This window comes from Bos grunniens, chromosome X (assembly GCF_055505025.1).
Source record: "Bos grunniens cultivar Pamir isolate PY7600 chromosome X, Bosgru_T2T1.0, whole genome shotgun sequence".
In the NCBI taxonomy this organism is placed as follows: Eukaryota; Metazoa; Chordata; class Mammalia; order Artiodactyla; family Bovidae; genus Bos; species Bos grunniens.
Genome location: NC_141194.1, coordinates 5,200,961 through 5,223,369, shown reverse-complemented (window position 1 = coordinate 5,223,369; position 22,409 = coordinate 5,200,961). Strand labels below are relative to the sequence as shown.

Genomic DNA, 22,409 nt, shown 5'->3' with positions numbered 1-22,409 from the left:
TGTCAATGATGTTTCTGGCCACCTGAATACGTTGTAAGACTATGCTGAACATGCCCCGTGTTTAAGTAGTGATAACTGTATTATGAATGAGGTGCAGGTGCTGATGGCTCCCAGTTTCTTCCAACATACAGTGTCCTCTTCTTCCTCAGTAACAGAACTGCAATTCTTATGTGGACTTATTGCCGTGTAGCTGAAAGGTCACGTCCACCAGTGCTCCTTGCTGCTAGGTGTGGCCGTCCCCTCAAGTGCGGGCAGGGAGAGGTAGGCCGAGTTATTGTGGGACTTACAGGAAGTGAGGTTGTGTGTGTTTGTTTCCTCCCTGCTGCCCGGAACTTAGACGTGATGACCAGAGCTCTGGCAGCCATTGTGGATCATGAGGTCACAGATCACTCTAATTAGAGACAGACAGAGTTGGGGCATGCATGATTTGAGGAGGGGCACCTTACCAATGTACCTTCAATGCTGCTTTCATGGGAAAAAGAAGCAAAACTTCTGTTGTTACTGCTTTCTATCTGATGCATCAGAGTCCACTCCCATGTGCTGTAGGGAATATTACCACTGTATGTTACAGATGAGGAAATGGAGGTGCAGAAACATTCATTCACTTCACTGAAGATGTATAGCTGAGTCAGGGGGCACCTTTCCCAGGATGATCTGTAATGTTTGCATCAATCACAGGCCTCTTGCTCTACTAAGTCTTGTTCATTTCTTGAAATATACATATATATATATATATATATGTAAATATATATATGAAGAAATCTATATATTTATGTATGTAAAGAAATCTGTATATATATATATATAAAGAACTGTATATATTTATATATATTAAGAAATACATACTTATATAATTAAGAAATAGATATTTATATATATTAAGAAATAGGTATTTATATATATTAACAAGTAGGTATTTTAAGAAATAGATATATTTATATATAGTAAGAAATATATATATTAAGAAATAGATATTTATATATTAAGACATAGGTATATTAAGAAATTGGTGAAGGAAATGGCAACCCACTCCAGTACTCTTGCCTGGAGAATCCCATGGATGGAGGAGCCTGGTAGGCTGCAGTCCATGGGGTTGCAAAGAGTCGGACACGATTGAGCGACTTATGTATTAAGAAATACTTATATATTTATATTTATATATAGTAAGAAATATATATACTTATATTTACATATAGTAAGAAATATATATATATTTGACCTTGGGAGGCGAGGCACAACCCTCTGATGACTGGCCTCTGTGCAGAGGAGCAGTGTCATAATGACGTGTTTTTCTGTTTGTTTCATCTTTGGTTGCACTGAGTCTTTGTTGCTGCACCCAGGCTTCCTCTAGTTAAGTGGAGGCCACTCTCGAGTTGTGCAAATGCTTTTCCATTGCAGCGGCTTGTCTTCTTCTGGAGCAGACTCTAGGGCGTGTGGGCTTCAGTAGCTGTGGTTCAGGGGCTTCGGCAGTTGTGGCTCTCAGGCTTAGTTGCTCCGTGGCACGTGGGATCTTCCTGGACCAGGGACCGAACCTGTGTCCCTGCATGGGCAGGCGGATCCTTAATCCGTGGACCACCAGGGAACTCCCTGGTCCCCGTTGGTTGTGTAATAAGGCCCGGGAAGAGGGGACCCCATGTGCACGGTGACTGACAGGGTGCTCCTGGAGGTGCTTGCTTGTTTCTGCAGCCACGTGGTGGCCGTTTGCCACTTGCTAAGGACTCATTCGGGAAGATCCCCTGGAGCAGGGAATGGCACCCCACTCCAGTATTCCTGGGCTTCCCTGTTGGCTCAGACAGTAAAGAATCCGCCTGCAGTGCAGAGACCTACATTCAATCCCTGGGTCAGGAAGATCCCTTGGAGGAGGGCATGGCAACCCACTCCAGTGTTCTTGCCTGGAGAATCTCCATGGACAGAGGAACCTGGCGGGCTACAGTCTACAGGGTATCAAAGAGTCAGACATGACTGAGCATACAGTTGGACTATAAGGAAAGCTGAGCACTGAAGAATTGATGCTTTTGAACTGTGGTGTTGGAGAAGACTCTCGAGAGTCCCTTGGACAGCAGTGAGATCCAACCAATCATCCTAAAGGAAATCAGTCCTGAATATTCATTGGCGGGACTGATGCTGAAGGTGAAACACCAATACTTTGGCCACCTGATGCAAAGAGCCGACTCATTGGAAAGACCCTGATGCTGGGATGGATTGGGGACAGGAGCAGAAGGGGACAACAGAGGATGAGATGGTTGGATGGCATCACCCACTCAATGGACATGAGTTTGAGCAAGCTCCGAGTGATGGACAGGGAAGCCTGGCGTGCTGCAGTCCATGGGTTGCAAAGAGTGAGACACGTTGAGCGACTGAACTTAACTGAATAGTGGATTTACAGTGTTGTGTCAATTTCTGCTGTACAACACAACGACTCAGGTATACACATATAGACATTCTTTTCCATTATGGTTTATCCCAGGAGACTGGATGCAGTTCCATGTGCTGTACAGCAGGACCTTTTGTTTATCCATCCCTTAGGTAACAGTTGGCATGTGCTAACCCCAAGCTTCTAGTCCATTCCTTCCCCACTGCCTCCCTCTGCGCCTCCCCCTTGACAGCCACGGTCTGTTCTCTGACCATGTTCTCTGACCATAGTCAGAGTCTGTGACCCTGTTTCTGCTTTGTCGATAAGTTCATTTCCTCACCTTTTATGTTCCACATAGAAATGCTATCATATGGTCTTTGTCTTCCTCTTTCTGGCAAAACTGTTTGCAGAGCAAGTCCAGCCCTGCCTCGAGGTTCTAGCATGAACTTCTCGCAGTGTGGAACATACATCCAGGCACGCACGGCGTGTTCTGAAAGGACTTGGTGCATGAAGAAGTGAGCGCTTTCGGTACCGGGGACAGCCTTGAGCTTACAGTCTTCGCCTTCAATTATATGACATGAGCTGCTGGAGGTCATGAGCCTGGTGTGAACCCAGAAGGCGTCACCTGTGAGACACGGCTTGACGTGTGCTGGCAGACGACCGCCCCTCTGGGTTTGCTGTGATGGGTGTCCCTGTCCTGTAGAATCATCGCCTCGGCTCTGGTCTCCAGCGCTGTAATCCACCAGGGACAGCCACAGTAGACCCCCGCCCCACCTCTGGGCACAAGCTCGTCTTCTCTACTGAAGAACCGTTGTTTCTTTTCTACTCTCTGGACTCAGACAGTTCACCTTACCATGGAGCACGTTAGCATATGGTCAGAGATGCAGGTAAAGGGCGTTAGGAGAAAAGACAATCAACTGTAGGGGCCAGAATGCAGAGATGCAGGTAAAGGATGTTAGGACAAGTTGCAGCAACTTGTAGGGGCCAGGTTTTTTTTAATATTTATTAATATTTATACACATTTAAATATTCCCTGGTGGATTCCCTGGTGGCTCAGATGGCAAAGCGTCCGCCTGCAGTGCAGGAAACCTGGGTTCGATCCCTGAGTCAGGAAGATCTCCTGGAGGAGGAAATGGCAACCCGCTCCAGTATTCTGGCCTGGAGAATCCCATGGCTGGAGGAGCCTGGCGGGCTATAGTCCATGGGGTCGCAAAGAGTCGTACACCACTGAGTGACTTCTCTCTCTTTCTCTCTATACACGTTTATAAATGTTTTTAATATATAAGAATTAAAAAAAAAATATTAGTTTGTTTGCCTGCACTGGGCCTGTATTGTGGCACATGAATTTTTTTTTTTTTTTTTTTTTGAGTTGGGGCATGTGGTATCTGGTTCCCTGATCAGAGATCAAACCTGGGACCCTTTCATTGGGAGGGAGAGTCTTGGCCACTGGACCACCAGGGAAGTCCCACATGTTTGGTTTTGAAGCACATTTTTCTCCTGGAATAATTTTCTTTTTAACTTATTTGGCCTCCCCTTTCCTTTGATGAATGAAGGTGCTATAATCTGAAACTAAGAAACTCTGGGCAAAACTCTCCTGGGAAGAGCCATCAGCAAGATTTTGGAATCCTCAGTGTCACGGCAGCTTATGGAATGCTGCCCACAAAGTGGGAATGATTTTGAGGAATATGTTGCAAACAGCCAGAGAAGTCATGGCCAGAAGCATAGGGACTGCAGTTTTAATTTATCCATCAGTCAGTTCAGTTCAGTTCCATCGCTCAGTCATGTCTGATTCTTTGTGACCCGAGGGACTGCAGCACACCAGGCCACCCTGTCCATCACCAACTCCAAGAGTTTACCCAAACTCATGTCCATTGAGTCAGTGATGCCATCCAACCCTCTCATCCTCTGTCGTCCCCTTCTCTCACCTTCAATCTTTCCTAGCATCAGGGTCTTTTCATAAGAGCCAGCTCTTCGCATCAGGTGGCCAAAGTATTGGTTTCAGCTTCAGCCTCAGTCTTTCCAATGAATATTCGGGACTGATTTCCTTTAGGATGGACTGGTTGGATCTCCTTGCAGTCCAAGGGACTCTCAAGAGTCTTCTCCAACACCACAGTTCAAAAGCATCAATCGATCCATAGCACGTGAGATATAAGGTATTTGGATTTAGTAATGTTATTGTTGTTTCCAGAAATTTTGCTCACATTAGCATGCCTGAGGGTGGGGTGGGCTCTGTGTGTGTATGGTTGTTGGGAGTGATACAGTTCATGAGAGCAGGAATCAGGAGAAAGATGGACTGTATTTACAACATCTGAGCTGCTGGGGTTATGGTTACAGAGTAGCGAGTAACGCTGAAAATTTAATGAAGCCCCTTGATAAGCTGTTTGTTTCCCTGACTCATTTATCCAATCAGAATAAGCTAACAAGAGTGAACAAAATTTAGAAAAAAGACTTTCAATTCCCTTAAGCGGCAGTCATTAGCCCCATGGTAAATTAGAACACTGCACATTAACGAGCCAGATTGCCCTTCTTTTCCTTCAGTTGAATAAAACAAGGGAGCTGTCAGTTAAGTTATATGGCATATGGTGCATATTTTTTATTTCCCTTGATGAAACCTCTGAATTTTTGCATCACTGATGAGATACTCTACTGAGGGTATGAAAGGTGATTTTGGAAGGTGTTCTTTCTCTCTCTCTTTCTAGGTATTATCTATTCCAGAATTTGGTGTCCACATCCAAAGCAATGAGGGAAGAGAAGGGGGAAAAAAAACCAAAAAACTCCAGGACAGTAAGGCACAGAACCAGATATCTGGGACCTTCTTTTTTTTAATTAATTAATTTTTATTGAAGTGTATTTGTTGTTGTTGATCATTCGCTCAGTCATGTCCAGCTCTTTGAGACCCCATGAACTGCAGCATGCCAGGTTCCTCTGCCCTCTACTGTCTGCTGGAGTCTGCTCAAATACAGTAGTTCCTTTACAATGTGGGGGCCTTCTTAATACAAACCTGTCTTTTTTAGACAGTATTTGTATAGTCTTGTGTGTGTGTGTATCCATATTTATACGTACACAAGCATATATAAATGTGTGTATATAATACATAATTATATAATGTGTTTTGTTCTTTTAAAAAATAATGACGGTAAGCAGATTACCCAGGTCAGGTTCATTTTAATCCAATCCACTTATGTTTTTTCCTCCACCAAAATGCAGTTCCCTCAACCAGAGATTTTCAACACATTTTCACTTTCTGTTTATTTACTTTTATTTCCTCTGAGGGGAGGTGGTTGCTGGCCAAGGCCTTTGTAAACAATACCTATCATTTAGTCACCTGCTTTAGAAATCAAAACAGGTAAGAAAAACATTTTAAAAGAAAAAAAGACATGAAGTGAATGAAGGTGAATGAAGGTCCTTAACTCAGTTAAGGATGCTTTATGCTAACCTGTTTCTCAGTCCTCACCTTCTTGCTTTTTTTTCTCCAAAATAGATTATTTTGTGAGGTTGCTGTTGTTGTTCGGTCGATGTTGTGTCCGACTCTTTGTGATCCCATGGGCTGCAGCAGACCAGGCCTCCCTGTCTATCACCAACTCCCAGAGTTTACTGAAACTCATGTCCATTGAATTGGTGATGCCATCCAACCATCTCATCCTCTGTCACCCCCTTCTCCTCCCGCCCTCAATCTTTCCCAGCATCAGGGTCTTTTCCAATGAGTCAGTTCTTTGCATCAGGTGGCCAAAGTATTGAAGCTTCAGCTTCAGAAGTGATTTTGCAGCCCAAGAAAATAAAATCTATCACGGCTTTCACTTTTTCCCCATCTCTTTGCCATGAAGTGACGGGACCAGATGCCATGATCCTAGTTTTTTGAATGTTGAGTTTCATGTCAGCTTTTTCACTCTCCTCTTTTACTTTCATCAAGAGGCTCTTTGGTTCTTCTTCACTTTCTGCCATTAGAGAGGTTATCATCTGCATGTCAGAGATGGTTTATATTTCTTCTGACAATCTTGATTCCAGCTTGGGATTCATCCAGCCTGGCATTTCGTGTGATACACTCTGCATATTGGTTAAATAAGCAAGGTGACAGTTTACAACCTCATTTTAGTCCTTTACCAATTTTGAACCAGTCAGTTGCTGCATCTGAGTCTAACTGTTGCGTCTTGACTGGCATACAGGATTCTCCAGAGACAGGTAATGTGGTCCGGAATTCCCATGTCTTTAAGAATTTCCCACAGTTTTTGGAAAGGCTTTAGTCAAAGGCTTTAGTATAAATCAGTGAAGCAGGAAGCAGAAGTAGATATTTTCCAGAATTCTCTTGCTTTCTCCACGATCCAGTGAATGTTGGCAATTTGATTTGCAGTTCCTCTGCCTTTTCTAAATGCAGCTTTTACATCTGGAAGTTCTTGGTTGGCATAATGCTGAAGCCTAGCATGCAAGATTTTAAGCATGATCCTACTACTATGGGAGATGTATGCAACTGTCCAATGGTTAGCACATACTTGAGTACTTCCCTTCTTGGGAATTTGGAGGAGGCCGGACCTTTTCTGGTCCTGTGGCCACTGCTGAGTTTTCCAACTCAAATTGGGTGATGTATTGAGTGCAGCACTTGAACAGCATCATCTTGTAGGATTTGAAATAGCTCAGCTGAAATTTCGTCACCTCCACTAGCTTTGTTCATAGTGATGCTTCCTAAGGCCCACTTGACTTCACACTCCAGAATGTCTGACTCTGGGTGAGTGATAAGGTGTTCTCCACAATTTCTAGCTTTGTATTCCCACATCCACGGCAGGATATTTCCAATCTGGATGTAGCCTGTAGTGTTTGAACTTCAGCTTTGTGTGTCTGTGTGTTTATTGTTAGAGCTGATTCTAGGGCTCAAGGACAGATTGAAAGTCTTTTTCACTTGAAACACCATAGGAAATTCTGTCTTTGTGCTTCTTCCGCCTGCCCCCAGTGTCCAGGTGTGCAGAAGCCTGTGGACGGTCCTCGGTCCTGCTGTTCTGTCTCTCCCTCTTTCCTTTGGGCCGAGGTCTGAAAGCACAGACTCTCTTCTGAACAGTGCTCCTGTTGAACACTTCCTAGCCCTCTCCCGCCCTTCCAGCCACGCTACCCCGAATTCTTCACGGCTTGAAGCCCTGTTAACTCAGGAGTCACTTTGGAGATGAAAGCCTTTCTGGTGGTCCTTTATTTATTTACTTTTCACTTGGCTACAGACAATGCCGATTTGCAGTTCTGAAGTTAAAAATGGAGCCGCCTTTTATGGGGGATGATCTGCTCAGTGTCAGAGTCAACTTGGCTTTGCATCCTGATTAGATGATAAATCCCAAGCTCGTTACATGTGGCTTCTTATGCATGTGCCATCATCAGTTAAAAAAATAATAATAATAATAAGGTCTTAAGTAATCTACTCAAAGCTTTGAAACAACTGGAGAGATTTCTTGATTCCGTCCAAATTTCTTGGTTTGGTTTAGTCACTAAGTTGTGTCGGACCCTTGCGATTCCATAGACTGAGAACCTACCGGACTGCTCTGTTCATGGGATTCTCCAGGCAAGAATACTGGAGCAGGTTGCCATTCCCTTCTCCAGGGGATCTTCCCGACCCAGGAATCAAACCCAGGTCTCCTGCATTGGCAGGCAGATTCTTGACCAGCTGAGCCACCAGGGAAACCCATGGGTTTCTTACTATAATTTCTTACTATAAACCCAAACTTCTTACTGTATGCATAAAGGCTGTGTGTGTATGTTCTGTGCTCAGTCATGTCCGACTCTTTGTGACTCCATAAATTGTAGCACAGAAGGCTCCTCTGTCCATGGGATTCTCCAGGCAAGAATCCTGGAGTGGGTTGCCGTGCCCTCCTCCAGGGCATCTTCCCCACCCAGGGATCAAACGCATTGCAGGCAGGTTCTTTACCACGGAGCCACCGAGGAAGCCTGTGGGTAAATGATATGCATACAAAGATTTGCTTCGCTTCCAAAACAAATCCAATCCAGCTGGTCCTCATCAATAGTAACTCAAGGGCGTTCATCCCCAAGGCTCGGATTCTCAGAAGGACGGTGTCGTCTCGGGGAAGTCCACGGTCACTGTCTTCACGTGCTGACCGGGGCCATTCTCTCCGCAGAGGTGGGTGGACGGAGGCTTCACCAACAGCCTGCCAGTCCTGCCCGTCGGCCGCACTGTGACCATCTCCCCGTTCAGTGGGCGACTGGACATCTCCCCGCAGGATAAAGGGCGGCTGCATTTCTACGTTAGCATCACCAACCAGGAAGTACTGGTGAGTCCTGATGTTCCCGACCGTCACAGACCCCCTGAAACTCTCCACACGCTTCCCACACTTGGCAACTCCATCGTATGTACAGATTTGCATGCATATTTTTTTAAAATTTACTTATTTTAATTGGAGGCTAATTACTTTACAATAATTGTAGTGGTTTTTGCCATGTTTTAAATGAGTCACAACGTATGTTGTGCATATGGACCTGGGTACCTCTACTGTAGACTGTGCGTGTGCAATCTTTTTTTTTTTTTTTTTTTTACTATTTTTGAACTGTCTCTGTGGGACATTTCCTGTTTCTTCACTTATCTTTCAGGTCAGCATACTTGGCAAGTTTTCAATGCAATTTTATTAAAAAAAAAACAAAACACTTATTTACTTACTGGTTGTCTGAATTAGATTGTAGTTGCGGTGGGCAGGCTCCTTGTTTCAGTAAGAGGTCTCCAGAGCTCACAGGCTTTCTGGTTGTGGCTGGAGACCGGATGGACTCCGTGGTTGTGGCACTCGGGCTCAGTAGTTGAGGTGCTTGGCCTCAGTAGTTGAGGTGCTTGGGCTCAGTAGTTGAGGTGCTTGGGCTTAGTTGCCCTGTGGCATGTGGGACCCTTAGATCCCCCCATAGAGATTGAAACCTGTGTCCCCTGCATTGGAAGGCAGTCTGAACCACTGGACTGCCAGGGAAGTGCAATTTTTTTTTTAAGATTTTTTTTTAATATGGACCATTTTTTTTTAAAGAATCTTTATTGAATTTGTTATAATATTGCTCCTGTTGTTTATATTCTGATTTTTTGGTCACACGGAATGTGGGATGCTACCTCCCTGGTGGTGGTGGTGGTGGTGGTGGTGGTGGTGGTGGTGGTTTACTCGCTAAGTCGTGTCTGACTCTTGCAACCCCATGGACTATAGCCCGCCAGGCTCCACTGTCCATGAGATTCTCCAGCAAGAATTCTGGGGTGGGTTGCCATTTCCTTCCTGGTAGGTCCCTAAGTTTTCCACTAATGTTTTTACATACTTAATCATTGCCACCTTTTAAAACAATCAGATGATCTCATTTACAAATGTACTGATGGGACTTCCTTGGTAGTCCAGTGATTAAGACTTCTAAAGCAGGGGATATGGATTGGATCCGTGGTCAGGGAGGTAGGTGAGGAAGGAAGTGGCAAAAATGTTGATTCCCTCAATCTAGTCAAAAATTAGTTCTCAGCAGGGAGTGATACTATATACAGGTGTGTGTGTGCTAAGTTATGTCTGACTCTTTGCAACCCCAGGGACTGTAGCCCCTGAAAGTGAAAGCATTAGTTGCTCAGTGGTGTCTAACTCAGACGCGATGGACTGTAGCCTCTGGCTGGAGTGAGTTGCCATGCCCTCCTCCAGGGCATCTTCCACACCCAGGGATCGGGCCATGGCTCCCGCATTGGCAGGAAGATTCTTTACCTTTGGAGCCACCAGGGAAGCCCATTATATGCAGGAGACACTGGCTAAGTCGGGAATGTGTACAGGCATCTAGGGATGGAGCTCAGGGATGTTGCTCAGCATCCTACAGTGCACAGGACAGACGCCCCGACAGAGAAGCATCTGGCCCTAAACGTCAGTGGTACCCAGGCTGAGAAACCCTCTTGCAGTCTTCGTGTGGAGTTCTGTGTTTTGTTTTGTTTTGTTTTTTGGGGGGAGGAGAGTATGCTGGGGCTTAGTTGCCATGTGGGCTTTTCTCGAGCTGCAGAGCGCAGGCTTCTCGTTGCAGTGGCTTCTCTGGTTGCAGAGTACGGGCGCACGGGCTTCGTTAGTGGTGACACGTGAACTCAGCAGCTGCAGCTCCCAGGCTCTCAAGCACAGCTTTAATAATCGTGGTGCACAGGCTTTGTTGCCCTGAGACGTGTGGGCTTTTCCGGGACCAGGGATGCAACCTGTACCCACTGCACTGGCAGGCAGGGTCTTTACCACCCAGCCATCAGCAAAGCCCACAGTTGAGATTTTAAGATCATTTTGTTTATACTGACTGGAAAGCCCTGCAGTTCCATTTTAAGATGATTTTCTTCCTACTTAGTATTATTGTTTTTTTTGTATTGCTAATAGCATGTATAACAAGCAGGCTTTGCTTACAGAAGTAAATGTTGATAGACCAGCCCTGTCGTATCCTACGGTGTGTCTTTCTGTCCCAGCTGTCCGTGGCAAACTTGGTGAGACTCAACCGGGCCCTCTTCCCGCCGAGCAGGAGGACAATGGAGTCGCTCTATCGACGGGGCTTCGACGACGCCAGCAGGTTTTTAGTTAAAGAAAATTGGTTTGAGTAGGACGCTTACAACTTGTTAATGGAGAACACAGTTCTTCAGGGAAGTTTCTAATTAAATCCTTTTATAAAAGCCTATCGTCGTTATCAATTTTATTATGAGTTTTTGTAATGCTTGCAGTTTTTAAAAACTTTATTCTGTTTTGAGGTAAATTTACAACGTTATGATGGTTTCAGGTGGACAGCAAAGGGACTCAGACATGCATATGCATGTATCCATTCTCCCCCAAACTCCCCTCCCATCCAGGCTGCCACATGACACTGAGCAGAGTTCCCTGTGCTGGAGAGCAGGTCCTTGTTGGTTCTCCATGTTAAACACAGCAGTGTGTCCACGTCCATCCCAAACTCCCTGACTATTCCTTCCCCCACCCTTCCCCCTGGGAACCATAAGGTTATTAGAGAGTGCCGGGGTCCAGCCCTGGTGGATCCAGGGAATTCGAAGGGGAGACGGATTCGGCAATCAGGATACGATAGAATTAAAGATATAAAGCGTGGTTAAATAAGAATAGCCCAGTGAGAAAATTCAGTGGAGAAAAGAGGCTGAATAACTTGGTTTATGTGGAAAGCTAATAAAATTCCAAAATAAGGAATTTACGTCATCTACGTAGGCCGCAGGCGTCCTCCCATTCTCCCGAAGGAGAGGAGACACTAAGGCCTCCCCTGTCAGATCTTAGAAGCCCAGGCAAAATTAGTAAGCTTGACGAGCCTCCACGCCCCAGTTCAGCCAGAAGGTGAGAGAAAGAACGACATGGGGAGACCAAGTTTCGGTGAACAAGGCCCACACTTTATTTTCCAAAGTAGTTTTTATACCTTAAGTTGTACATAGAGCATAATAGGGGAAGGGGAGAGTCAGCAGTAAGCCAGACTTTCTTCCTGCAAACTTATCATATGCAAAAGTTTAAGTGAATTACATCATCTTCTGGCCAAGAGGCCTGTTAACATTTTGTGACTCTTTCTTCAGAAAACTTATTTTTCTCTAAAGGTGATCATTCTAAAGTCAGGCAGCACCCTCCGAAAGCATTAGATAAAGTTGCATTCCTATAGGGCAAAGGTGTGGTGGGCTATAACAAGAAAAAGAATTAACTCAAGGGTCCAAGGTTACAAGCATTAAAGCTACTGCTTACATTCCTATACACCAATTATATTAATCAATAAACTGCCAGGGACACAGGAGGTAAGGGATATGGAAACTTAGCAGCAAACATTGGCCCAACAAGTGAAAAACCCTTCACCAATACAATTTCTAATCAATCTTTTAACTGCTCAAAGGAATCTGTATTTAGACAGTTTAGAACATCTCATGCCTCTCACAGTTGGGAGGCTCTGAACAATCACATGTGGCCGGAATAACCTTCAGAGGAGTTTGTAGGTTAAAACACTCTTATCACACCCAGGAACTTTATCAACTGGAGCTGTAAGTTAACTCTTTTTCAGAGAGAGGTGGTGGGGGACAGCCCCCCGTAAATCAGAGGTGTAGGTGAGAGCACAAAGCAGTAAAGTAGGCAGACTCTGGTTTGGGGGTAGATGCTTGAGAATTTCCAGGGGGACTCCTGAGGCTCGATCCCGCCTTTGCATATGCCGAGCTTCCTTCCTCATGACCTTTGCCACGGGCGGAGTTCCTCACGCTGGCTCCTGGCAAGAGAGTATTGAGCAGAGTTCCCTGTGCTGTCCAGCAGGTCCTTGCTGGTTCTTCGTGTTAAATACAGCAGTGTGTCCATGTCCATCCCAGACTCCCTAACTATCCCCTCCCCTGTATCATTCACCTCCTGTCCCCCTGCCTGGGCAACTGTAAGTTCATCCTCTAAGTCTATGAATCTCTGTTTTGTCAGTAAGTTCATTTGTAGCATTTCTTTTCAGATGCCACACCTAAGGGATGTCATACACTATTTCTCCTCCTGTGTATGACTTAAGTCACTCACTGTGACCCTCACCAGGCCCACCCATGCTGCAAGTAGCATTATTTCATTTGTTTCATGGCTGAAGGATATCCCATGGTATGTATGTACAACATCTTCTGTGTCCATCTCATCGACAGAGGAAAGGTCAGCATGTTAGACTTTTAAAAAGTGTATCGTCCCCACACGGCACGCCTTTGACCTGTTAGTGGGAGGATCGTGTAAGATGCTTGAAAGGTCCGTGGAGCATCAGCTTTCTCATGTGTGGGAGGTGAGTAAGTAAGTAAGTGTTAGTCACTCAGGCATGCCGGACTCTTTGCAACCCCGTGGACTGCAGCCTGCCAGGATCCTCTGTCCATGGGCTTCTCCAGGCGAGGATACTGGAGTGGGTTGCCATTTCGTTCTCCAGGGGATCTTCTCAACCCAGGGATTGAACCCAGGTCTCCTGCACTGCAGGCAGATGCTTTGTGGACTGAGCTACAGGGGAAGCCCCCATGGCAGGTACACGGGCATCACACAGCACGTTCACCTGCAGCCCCAGGGTTCGCCAGGTGTGTCATGACAGCCCCTCACCGGAACCCATGACAGCCGCGTGGCGTGCGATGGGCACAGCGTGTCCTTGGGTGCTGTGCTAACAGAAATGGATGCTGACGCCAGTGTGGCCAGGTTCCTCACATCAGCCCTTCAAAGCGCCCCCTAGGAGAGGCGTTTGGAAAACCTGGAGAGACTTTCTGACCCAGGTCCTGATACGCTGGCACGGTCGTTATCTGTGACCGGCAGCTCGATAAGTTCCCAGTTGCCCGCTGGGGCCGTTTCCTACTATCTTTGAATCTGGCATGTAAAATTTCATCAGTCATGTCTTTCTTGCCGTAACACTCTTTACTTTGTAACTATGGTAACCTACTGCTTCCATAGATGATTAGAGAAAAGAGATTAGAAGTTAAATAATGTGCTGAAGGAGCAAGCCATATATTAAAACAAACAAAAAAAAACTCTTAGGTTTCCTAATACTGGGCATCATGTGTGCATACGTGAAGCTGGGAAAGAAAGAACCATAAGGCTCTGGGTGTTGAATTAGGATTTTAAAGAGACCCGGGCAGTTACAATGGAACCTTGTCACAAAAGGGACTTGTGTAACTCAATGAGGCTATGACCCATGCCGTGCACGCGTGAGTGCTTAGTCGCTCAGTTGTGTTTGACTCATTGCGAGTGTGTGGACTGTAGCCTACCCGGCTCCTCTGTCCATGGGATTCTTCAGGCAAGAATACTGGAGTGGGTTGTCATTTCCTCCTCCAGGGGATCTTCCCGACCCAGGGATCAAACCCACGTCTTCTGCACTGGAGGCGGATTCTTTACAAGCCGTGCCATGCAGGGCCACACTAGACGGATGGGTCACGGTGAAGACTTCCGATACAATGTGGTCTACTGGAGGAGGAAATGGCAACCGACTCCAGGATTCTTGCTGCAAGGACCCCAGGAACAGTGTGAAAAGGTTTCAGTTATGCTGCGTTTTTTTCCTGATTAAAACAGATACACATAATTACTTATATGTATATAAATATTAATCATAGAAATGTTTTTGGTTCTCGGGCACTACATTTACAGTTGAGGCACTGATTATCAGGGAAATTCAGGGTTTAGTGTTTTTCTTGCCTAAGTTATGTCTGCACTGTCGCAAAATTTTTTGAAGTGACGGTCTACATAACTTGAAGCAGGAAGAAAAGCAATTAACTGCGGATTAGGAAAAGTGGATACGTTTTGTTAATGATGATTTTTTTTGTTGTTGTTCAGTCGCTAGGTCGTATCCGACTCTTTGCAACCCCATGGACTGCAGCACACCAGGCTTCCCTGCCCTTTACCGTCTCCTGGAGTTTGCTCATGTTCATTGTGTTAATGATGCCATCCAACCATCTCATCTTCTGTCGCCCCCTTCCCTTAGGTTCAGTCTTTCCCGGCATCAGGGTCTTCTCCGAGTCAGTTCTTCAAATCAGGTGGCCAAAGTACTGGAGCTTCAGCATCAGTCCTTCCAATGAATATTCAGGACTGATCTCCTTTAGGATGGACTGGTTACATCTCCTTGCAGTCCAAGGGACTCTTTAAGAGTCTTCTCCAACACCACAATTCGAAAGCATCAATTCTTTGGCACTCAACCTTCTTTTTGGTCCAACTCTCACATCCGTATGTGACTACTGGAAATTATTTAAGAGTAGTAGTAATTATTATTTCATTGTCATTTTATAATTCTATGGAAAGTAGTTTTTATTACTATTAAATTATTAATATTTACAGACAGACAGTTTAAGTGGGCTGAATTCACCATGAAATCACTCACCATGTACTTCATTTTGCTTTTGCTGACTCAACTCAAAGCTTTGCCAGCTGCATGCTGATCCATATATCTGTGTATCCTCAGATATGTCCCCTTGGGATAATTCCTCTGCTGATCGTTTTTTTTTTTTTTTTTAATTTCCCTTGCTCTTGATTGACTTCAAAAGGGGCAAGAATATGACTCAGTCTTTTCCTTGCTATGGAAAACCTTTCGACTGTGAAGTCCTGCACAACTTGGAATAACACATCCAACTTGATCTTGAAATAAGGTAGTTTTTCAAAAGAACAGACAAGGGAAGAGATCCATTTCACAGCCACCTCTCATGGCTCTTAACACAGGATGCCCAGAATCGATGGTAGGAGATGGGTGATGTCATCTTCCCTAGAGAGGCATCTCAGTCCATACAGGTTGTCGTAACAAAACCACAAACCTTTCCCCTTGTTGTGGATGCTAGCAAGTCCAAGATCAAGGCCCTAGAGAATTCACCTTTCTCCCTGTGCTAGATACTAGGAAGTCCAAGATCAAGGCACTAGAGACTTCCCTGAAACTCTAGTGGTTAAGACCTACCCTTCCAGTGTACGGGGCTGCGGGTTCGATCCCTGGTCAGGGAACTTAAGATCCCACATGCCTTGGGGCCAAAAAAACCAAAATGTAAAACAGCAGCAATATTGTAAGAAGTTCAGTAAAGAGTTTAAAAATGGTCTACTTTTTAAAAACGTCTCTTAATGAACAAACAAGCATCAAGATACTCTCTGGCTCAGTGTCTTCACTTGGTGGAAGGGGTGAAGAAGGTTTCTGGGGTCCTTTTGTAAGGACACTAATCCCGTTTATGAGGGCTCAACCCCCACCATGTAACCACCTCCCCAAACCCCCCCTTTCTGTTACCATCACATTTTGCATGTTTGAGTGTTGTGTCCTGCTTCTTGCAAGCCCGTGGACTGTAGCCCACCAGGTTCCTCTGTCCGTGGGATTCTCCAGGCAAGAATACTGGAATGGGTTGCCATTTCCTTCTCCAGGGGATTTTCCTAACCCAGGGATCGAACCTGCATTTCCTACATTGGGAGGCAGATTCTCTGCCGCTGAGCCAACAGGGATCATCACATTGGGGGTTAGGAGTTCAATATATGCATTTTCGGGGACATAGCCTGGCGTGCTGCAGTCCATGGGGTTGCAAAGAGTTGGACACGACTGAGCGACTGAACTGAACCGAACCGAAGGAAACGTGCAGTCTGCAGCTCAAAGGGAGTTAGATTCACTGATGTGCAGTGAGGGGAGGGTTAGGGTTAGGGAGGTATGTACACGAAACCCAGGTAATTCCCTTGGTCATCCCCTCTGCTATGGTCACCTGTGGTCTAGTTAGTGGAAGGCTACCGTGACCTCCTATGGCAGAAGCAAGAGTTGAGATCAGGCAGGACTGAAGATGTAGGTCATCCTGGTGGATAGCAGGCTCTGATCCCGTGTGGTACGAGCGGAAGCAGAGTGGCCGTGATGAAGAGTGAATGAGTGGAGTCAGTCTTAGCTGAGAAGCAGCCGCAGCCACAGGGCAGGTGTCCTGCAGTCCAAGGCACCAGCAGTGCTCTGGGATGTCGAGTTGATGCAGGACAGTCAAGCCTCAATGCCTCTCAGAACCACGATCCTTCACGCCTGCCGACTGCAGGAGCTGCCACGTCAAGCCCTTTGAATCTCTCTTTCTCTGTGACTGACTTGGCCGCATAGCTTGTCTTGTGGGATCTTAGTTCTCTGACCAGGAATTGAACCCAGGCCCCAGCAGTGAAAGGACGGAGGCCTAATTGCTGTAACGTTAAGAGTAGCCAAAGCCAGTGTCTGCTATTCATCTTGGCTACTCAAGTGTAGTTGGCAGTTAAAATACATCGGTTCAGTCACTAGGGAAAAGCAGACACCTTACAGATTATCTTCTTCTTAATGTCGTGTGTTTAAAAATCCCCTTGAAGAGAAGCACCAAGGCACCTGTTTTACCATAGGGTACGTCTTTCTAAAGCATCAGAAGGTTGTGAAAGTGTCTTTGTGACCCCCACGGACTGTCGCCCGCCAGGCTCCTCTGTCCGTGAAATCTCCAGGTGAGAATACTGGAGTGGGCAACCATGCCCTTCCCAGGGGACCTGCCCAACCCAGTGGTTGAACCCCAGGTTTCCTGGATTGCAGGCAGCTGCTTCACCGTCTGAGCCACCAGGGAAGCCCTATCACAAGGTGGGCAGACGCAAAAGGATCTCAATTAGGTTGTCAGTTACAGAGACAGAGACTCGCCATTGGTCTCAGAAGGAAGCATTTGGTGCTTCATCGCCATTTTTTGTACAGCCTAAGAGGGAGGAACAGCGTTTGAATTTGTTGATTTGAACACCCTGAAGCTGAAGCAAAGTGTACGAGCTTCTCTGTGATCATTCCTCACGTTGCACGATCAAGTTGTTAGCTTAGCAGCTGTGCAAATCCCTGCCTAGCACGTGGCGAACTGAATGCATGAATGCAGTTGAATGGGTTCTATGGTTTTACAACCTGACAACTGGTTTCCCAGCGGAGTTAAGATTATTTGCCCACTGTAAAGAGCTCTACACCATTCTCTTCAGGGATTTCCAAAGTTACCTGAATGTCACCTTCCTTATTTGGCGAACCAGCTTTTATATGACCAGCTCTGCACCATTCTCCTCAGAAATTTCCAAAGCTCCCTGAATAAGCTTCCTTATTTGGTGACCCAATACCTATGCTAAGCCGTTTCAGTCGTGTCCGACTCTTTCTGACTTCATGGACCACTACCCGCCCCCACAGGGCTCGTCTGTCCATGAGATTCTCCAGGCAAGAATACTGGAGTGGGTTGCCATTTCCTTCTCCACCAATACCTATATGTATGTATTTTATGTACACATTTATATATAAATTTAAAAAATGTAAAAATTTCATAAAACAGTACTCTCACTATATGTAATTCTTTCTGATATTTTTATTGCATTTTATTTAAAGAAAAAAAAAACATTGTCATGACAGTTAAGTGATTTCACAGCTGCTAATGAGTCAGGAGCTAGAGTTTGAAAACGTTATTCTAACCTGATATTACAACAGAGTCCCTGAAGTTCGCAATGTGTGTTTAAAGTGCCTTTTTAAAAAATAATCACCCTTCACATATGGCATGGCAGAACACATAATTAATACTGTATTTAAAATGCTTATTTCTCCTCTCAGCATAAGTTGGTAAAGATATTTTATTTAACCTTGCACACGCTCACTCAGTCTTGCCTCTCTCTTCGTGACCCCCACGGACTATAACTGACCAGGCTCCTCTGTCCATGGCATTTTTCAGGCAAGAAGTACCAGAGTGGTATGTCATTGCCTTCTCCAAATCAAGCCTTAGGACTACAGAACATCACACACAACTCATTCCTACTCCAATACCACAGTAATTTTCTATTAATATATTGATTTTACTCCCCTGCTGTGACAAAGCTATAAGTAATATTCCATAGTTGGTTTCATCTGTTAAAAATCTGCAGCGATGATAGTAATCCCACGATGAAGGCTTTAATCGATTAATTACATAACTCAAAAAGCAACTTTTAATTTTCTGTTGCACTGTGGATTTTCAAATACTGACTTTAGCTTTAAAGATATAAACAGCTGATACTGTAGGTCCTGGTCACCTTTGAGGAGCGATTATATAATCAGTGAGCTACTGTCTCTCCCTCTTTAATTTTTTGCTAGAGTAGAATTGTTTTACAGAGTTGAGCTAGTTTCTGTCGTTCAACAATGTGAATCAGATATATGTGTACACGGACCACTTCCCTCTAGAGCCTCCCTCCCACCCCCATCCCACCCCTCGAGGTCATCTCAGAGTGCCCGGCTGAGGTCTCTGTGCTACGTGGCGCTTCCCACTAGCTGTTGATTTACACGTGGTCGTGTGTATATGTCACTGCTCCTCTCTCAATCCGCCCCACCCTCTGCCTTCCTCCTCTGTGCCCACGTGACCATTCTCTACCTCTGTGTCTCTACTTCTGCCCTGCAAACAGGTTCATCTGTACCATTTTTTCGTATATTCTATATATACGCATTAATATATGGAATTTGTTGTTCTCTTTATGACTTACTTCACTCTGTATGAAAGACTCTAGGTCCATTCACATCTCTACAGGTGACTCAATTTCATTCCTTTTTGTGGCTGAGACATAGTCCATTGTATATAGAGACCATGTCTTTTTCATGCATTCACCTATCAGTAGGCATTTCTGTCGCTTACTTGTCCTGGCGATTGTAAATATCGCTGCAGTGATCGTTGGGGTACGTGTGCCTTCCTGAATTATGGTTTTTTCAGGGTATAGATGCTTGCTCCTTGGAAGAGAAGCTATGACAAACCTGGAGAGCATATTAAAAAGCAGAGGTGTTACTTTGCCAACAAAGGTCCATCTAGCCCAAGCTATGGGTCTTCCAGTGGGCACCAATGGATGTGAGAGTTGGACCACAGAAGGCTGAGCGCCAAAGAATTGATGCTTTTGAATCGTATTGTTGGAGAAGACTCTTGAGAGTCCCTTGGACTCTAAGGAGATCAAACCAATCAAGCCTAAAGGAAAGGAACCCTGAATATTCACTGGAAGCACTGATGCTGAAGCTGAAACTCCAGTCCTTTGGCCAACTGATGCAAAGAGCTGACTCACTGGAAAAGACCCTGATGCTGGGAAAGACTGAAGGCAGGAGGAGAAGGGGACGACAGAGGATGAGATGGTTGGATGGCATCACTGACTCAATGGACATGAGCCTGAGTAAACTCCAGGAGTTGGTGATGGACAGGGAGGCCCGGCGTGCTGCAGCCCGTGGGGTCACAGAGTCGGACACGACTGAGCATCTGAACCACAACAGCATATATGGCCAGGAGTGAGACTGCTGGCTCATATGGTAGTTCTATTTTTAGTTTGTTGAGGAACTCCATACTGTTCTCTGTAGTGACTGCACCAACTTACATCCTCACCAACAGTGCCAGAGGGTTCCCTTTTTTCCACACCCTCTGCAGCATTTATTATTTGTACATTTTTTTGATGATGGCCATTCTGACTAGTGAGACATAATTCCTCATTGTGGCTTTGACTTTTCATTTCTCTTATAATGAGTCATGTTGAGCATCTTTTCATGTGCCTGCTGGCCATCTGTATGTCTGTTTACATCTTCCACTCATTTATTGTTTGTTTTTTTCTGATACTGAGCTGCCTGAGCTGTTTGTATATTTTGACGAATAATCCCTTGTCAGTTGCTTTGTTTGCAAATACATTTTTCTCCCATCCGGAGTGTTGTCGTTTCCTTTTGTTTATGGTTTCCTTTGCTGTGAAAAGCTTTTAAGTTCCATTAAGTCCCATTTGTTTATTTTTGCTCTTACTTTCATTACTGTAGGAGATGTGCCGAAAAGGATCTTGCTGTGATTTATGTCAAGACTGTTCTGCCTGTGTTCAGTGTCTGGTCTTGCATTTGGGTCTTTTCCCCATGTTGAGTTTATTTTTGTGTGTGGTGTTCAGGAGTGTTCTGATTTCATCCTTTTACACGTAGCTGTCCGCTTTCCTCAGCACCCCTTAATAGAGGAGACTGTCTTCTCTCCAACGTATATTCTTGCCTCCTTTGTCATAGATTAGGCTACCATAGGTACATGGGTTCTGCTCTGGGATAGAACAGGATAGAACCTTTGTATCCTGTTCCATGGATCTATATTTCTGTTTTTCTGCCAGTGCCAGAGATTTTTGTCTTGACCCATCTAGTATTCCAAGCTCATACAATTTTTTGTATTAAGAAGTACAGTTGATTTCATTGTCATTTCTTATCTAATGCAGAACAATAAGCAACGTATTTGTTATGTCTTACAGTGCCTGTGCTCTCCTCGTCAGTAGCCTATAATCAACTTGCTATTAAAAATAAATGCATATGGAGTTCGAATCAACCCCATATGCGGTATGGTGACACGCTTTGCTTAAAGATCTTTCTGTAAGTCAAGTTTTACACTGATCTATCCCATTTGCTCAGAGGCAGTAATTCATTCCTTGACATCCATATTACTTTAGCAGTGTCATTTAAGCACTGGCTATGACCAGGAAGATTGAAACGGGCGCCAGGGTGGTTTTAATGTACATTTCAGAGTGCCAGCGATTTGCAAGATGTTTATATTCATTAGAAGGACCGCATAGAAGATATTTCATCTGTTGCTCTTCGCTCTGTGCCATCAGTACTGATTTAGAACTTAGTTTGTGCCAGCATCTGATACATAGTCAACCTGTGAAAGTGAACAGAGTAGGTCCCTACTTCCATGGAATGTTTTACTGAGTAAGATAATAGAAATGCTTGTTGTTTGTCTCCTAGTCATGTCTGACTCTTGTGACCCCGTGGACTGTAGCCCACCGGCTCCTCTGTCCGTGGGATTGCCCAGGAGAGAATACTGGAGTGGGTTGCCATCTCCTCCTTCAGGGGATTTTCCCCAACCCAGGGATAGAAGGCACGTCTCCTGCATTGGCAGGCAGATTCTTTACCCCTGAGCCACTAGGGAAGCCCAATAGAAAATAGTATTGTTGTTCAGTCTCTCAGTGGTATCTAACTCTTTGTGAACCTTTGAATGGGAACACACCAGGCCTCCCTGTCCTTCACCATCTCCCTAAGTTTGCTCAAACTCATGTCCATTGAGTCAATGATGCCATCCAACCATCTTATCTTCTGTCTCCCCCTTCTCCTCCTGCCTTCAATCCTTCCCAGCACCAACGTCTTTTCCAGTGCATTGGCTCTTCGCATCAGGTGGCCAAAGGAGCTTCAGCGTCAGTCCTGCCAATGAACATTCAGGACTGATTTCCTTTAGGATGGACTGGTTTGATCTTGCAGTCCGAGGGACTCTCAAGAGTCTTCTGCAGCACCACATTTTGAAAGCATCAATTCTCTGGTGCTCAGCCTTTTTTATATAGAAGATAGTAGATGAGCAAATAAACAAGGTTTGAAAAATGCTCATAGAATCACGTTACCAAAACAGATAGAATGTTGTGCTATAGAAAAACATCGATGGCCTCAGATGACCCATCACCGGTGCTTCCCTGGGTGCTTTCCTAGGGTTCAGAACACGGCTCCGTTTCCTCAAGGTGTTTTATGCTCCTGCCCTGGGAAGTTATTGTATTCTTATCATTGTGCTGCTTATTTTTCATGCTTCTGTTATGCACAACACCCGCCCAACCATTGGTCAGTCGCTCAGTCCTGTCCAACTCTTTGCACCCCATGGCCTGCAGCACGCCAGGCTTCCCTGTCCTTCACCATCTCCCGGAGCTTACTCAAA

At 45.2% G+C, this 22,409-nt stretch overlaps 1 protein-coding gene across 45 annotated transcripts in view; it reads left to right on the top strand.

Annotated features, from left to right (window-relative positions):
• Window positions 1-22,409, top strand: part of PNPLA4 (patatin like domain 4, phospholipase and triacylglycerol lipase) — a 93,067-nt gene that overhangs the window by 33,716 nt on the left and 36,942 nt on the right. For 24 of the 45 annotated variants that reach the window (XM_086387867.1, XM_086387856.1, XM_086387878.1 and 21 more), the window contains 2 exons: window positions 8,461-8,613; window positions 10,770-10,973. In XM_086387867.1, the coding sequence (XP_086243993.1) occupies window positions 8,461-8,613; window positions 10,770-10,901 (285 nt within the window). In that variant the 3' untranslated portion in view covers window positions 10,902-10,973. Of the gene's footprint in view, window positions 1-8,460; window positions 8,614-10,769; window positions 10,974-22,409 lie in introns of those variants that run through there. The other 21 variants (XR_015158984.1, XM_086387869.1, XM_086387835.1 and 18 more) reach the window with 1 other exon arrangement.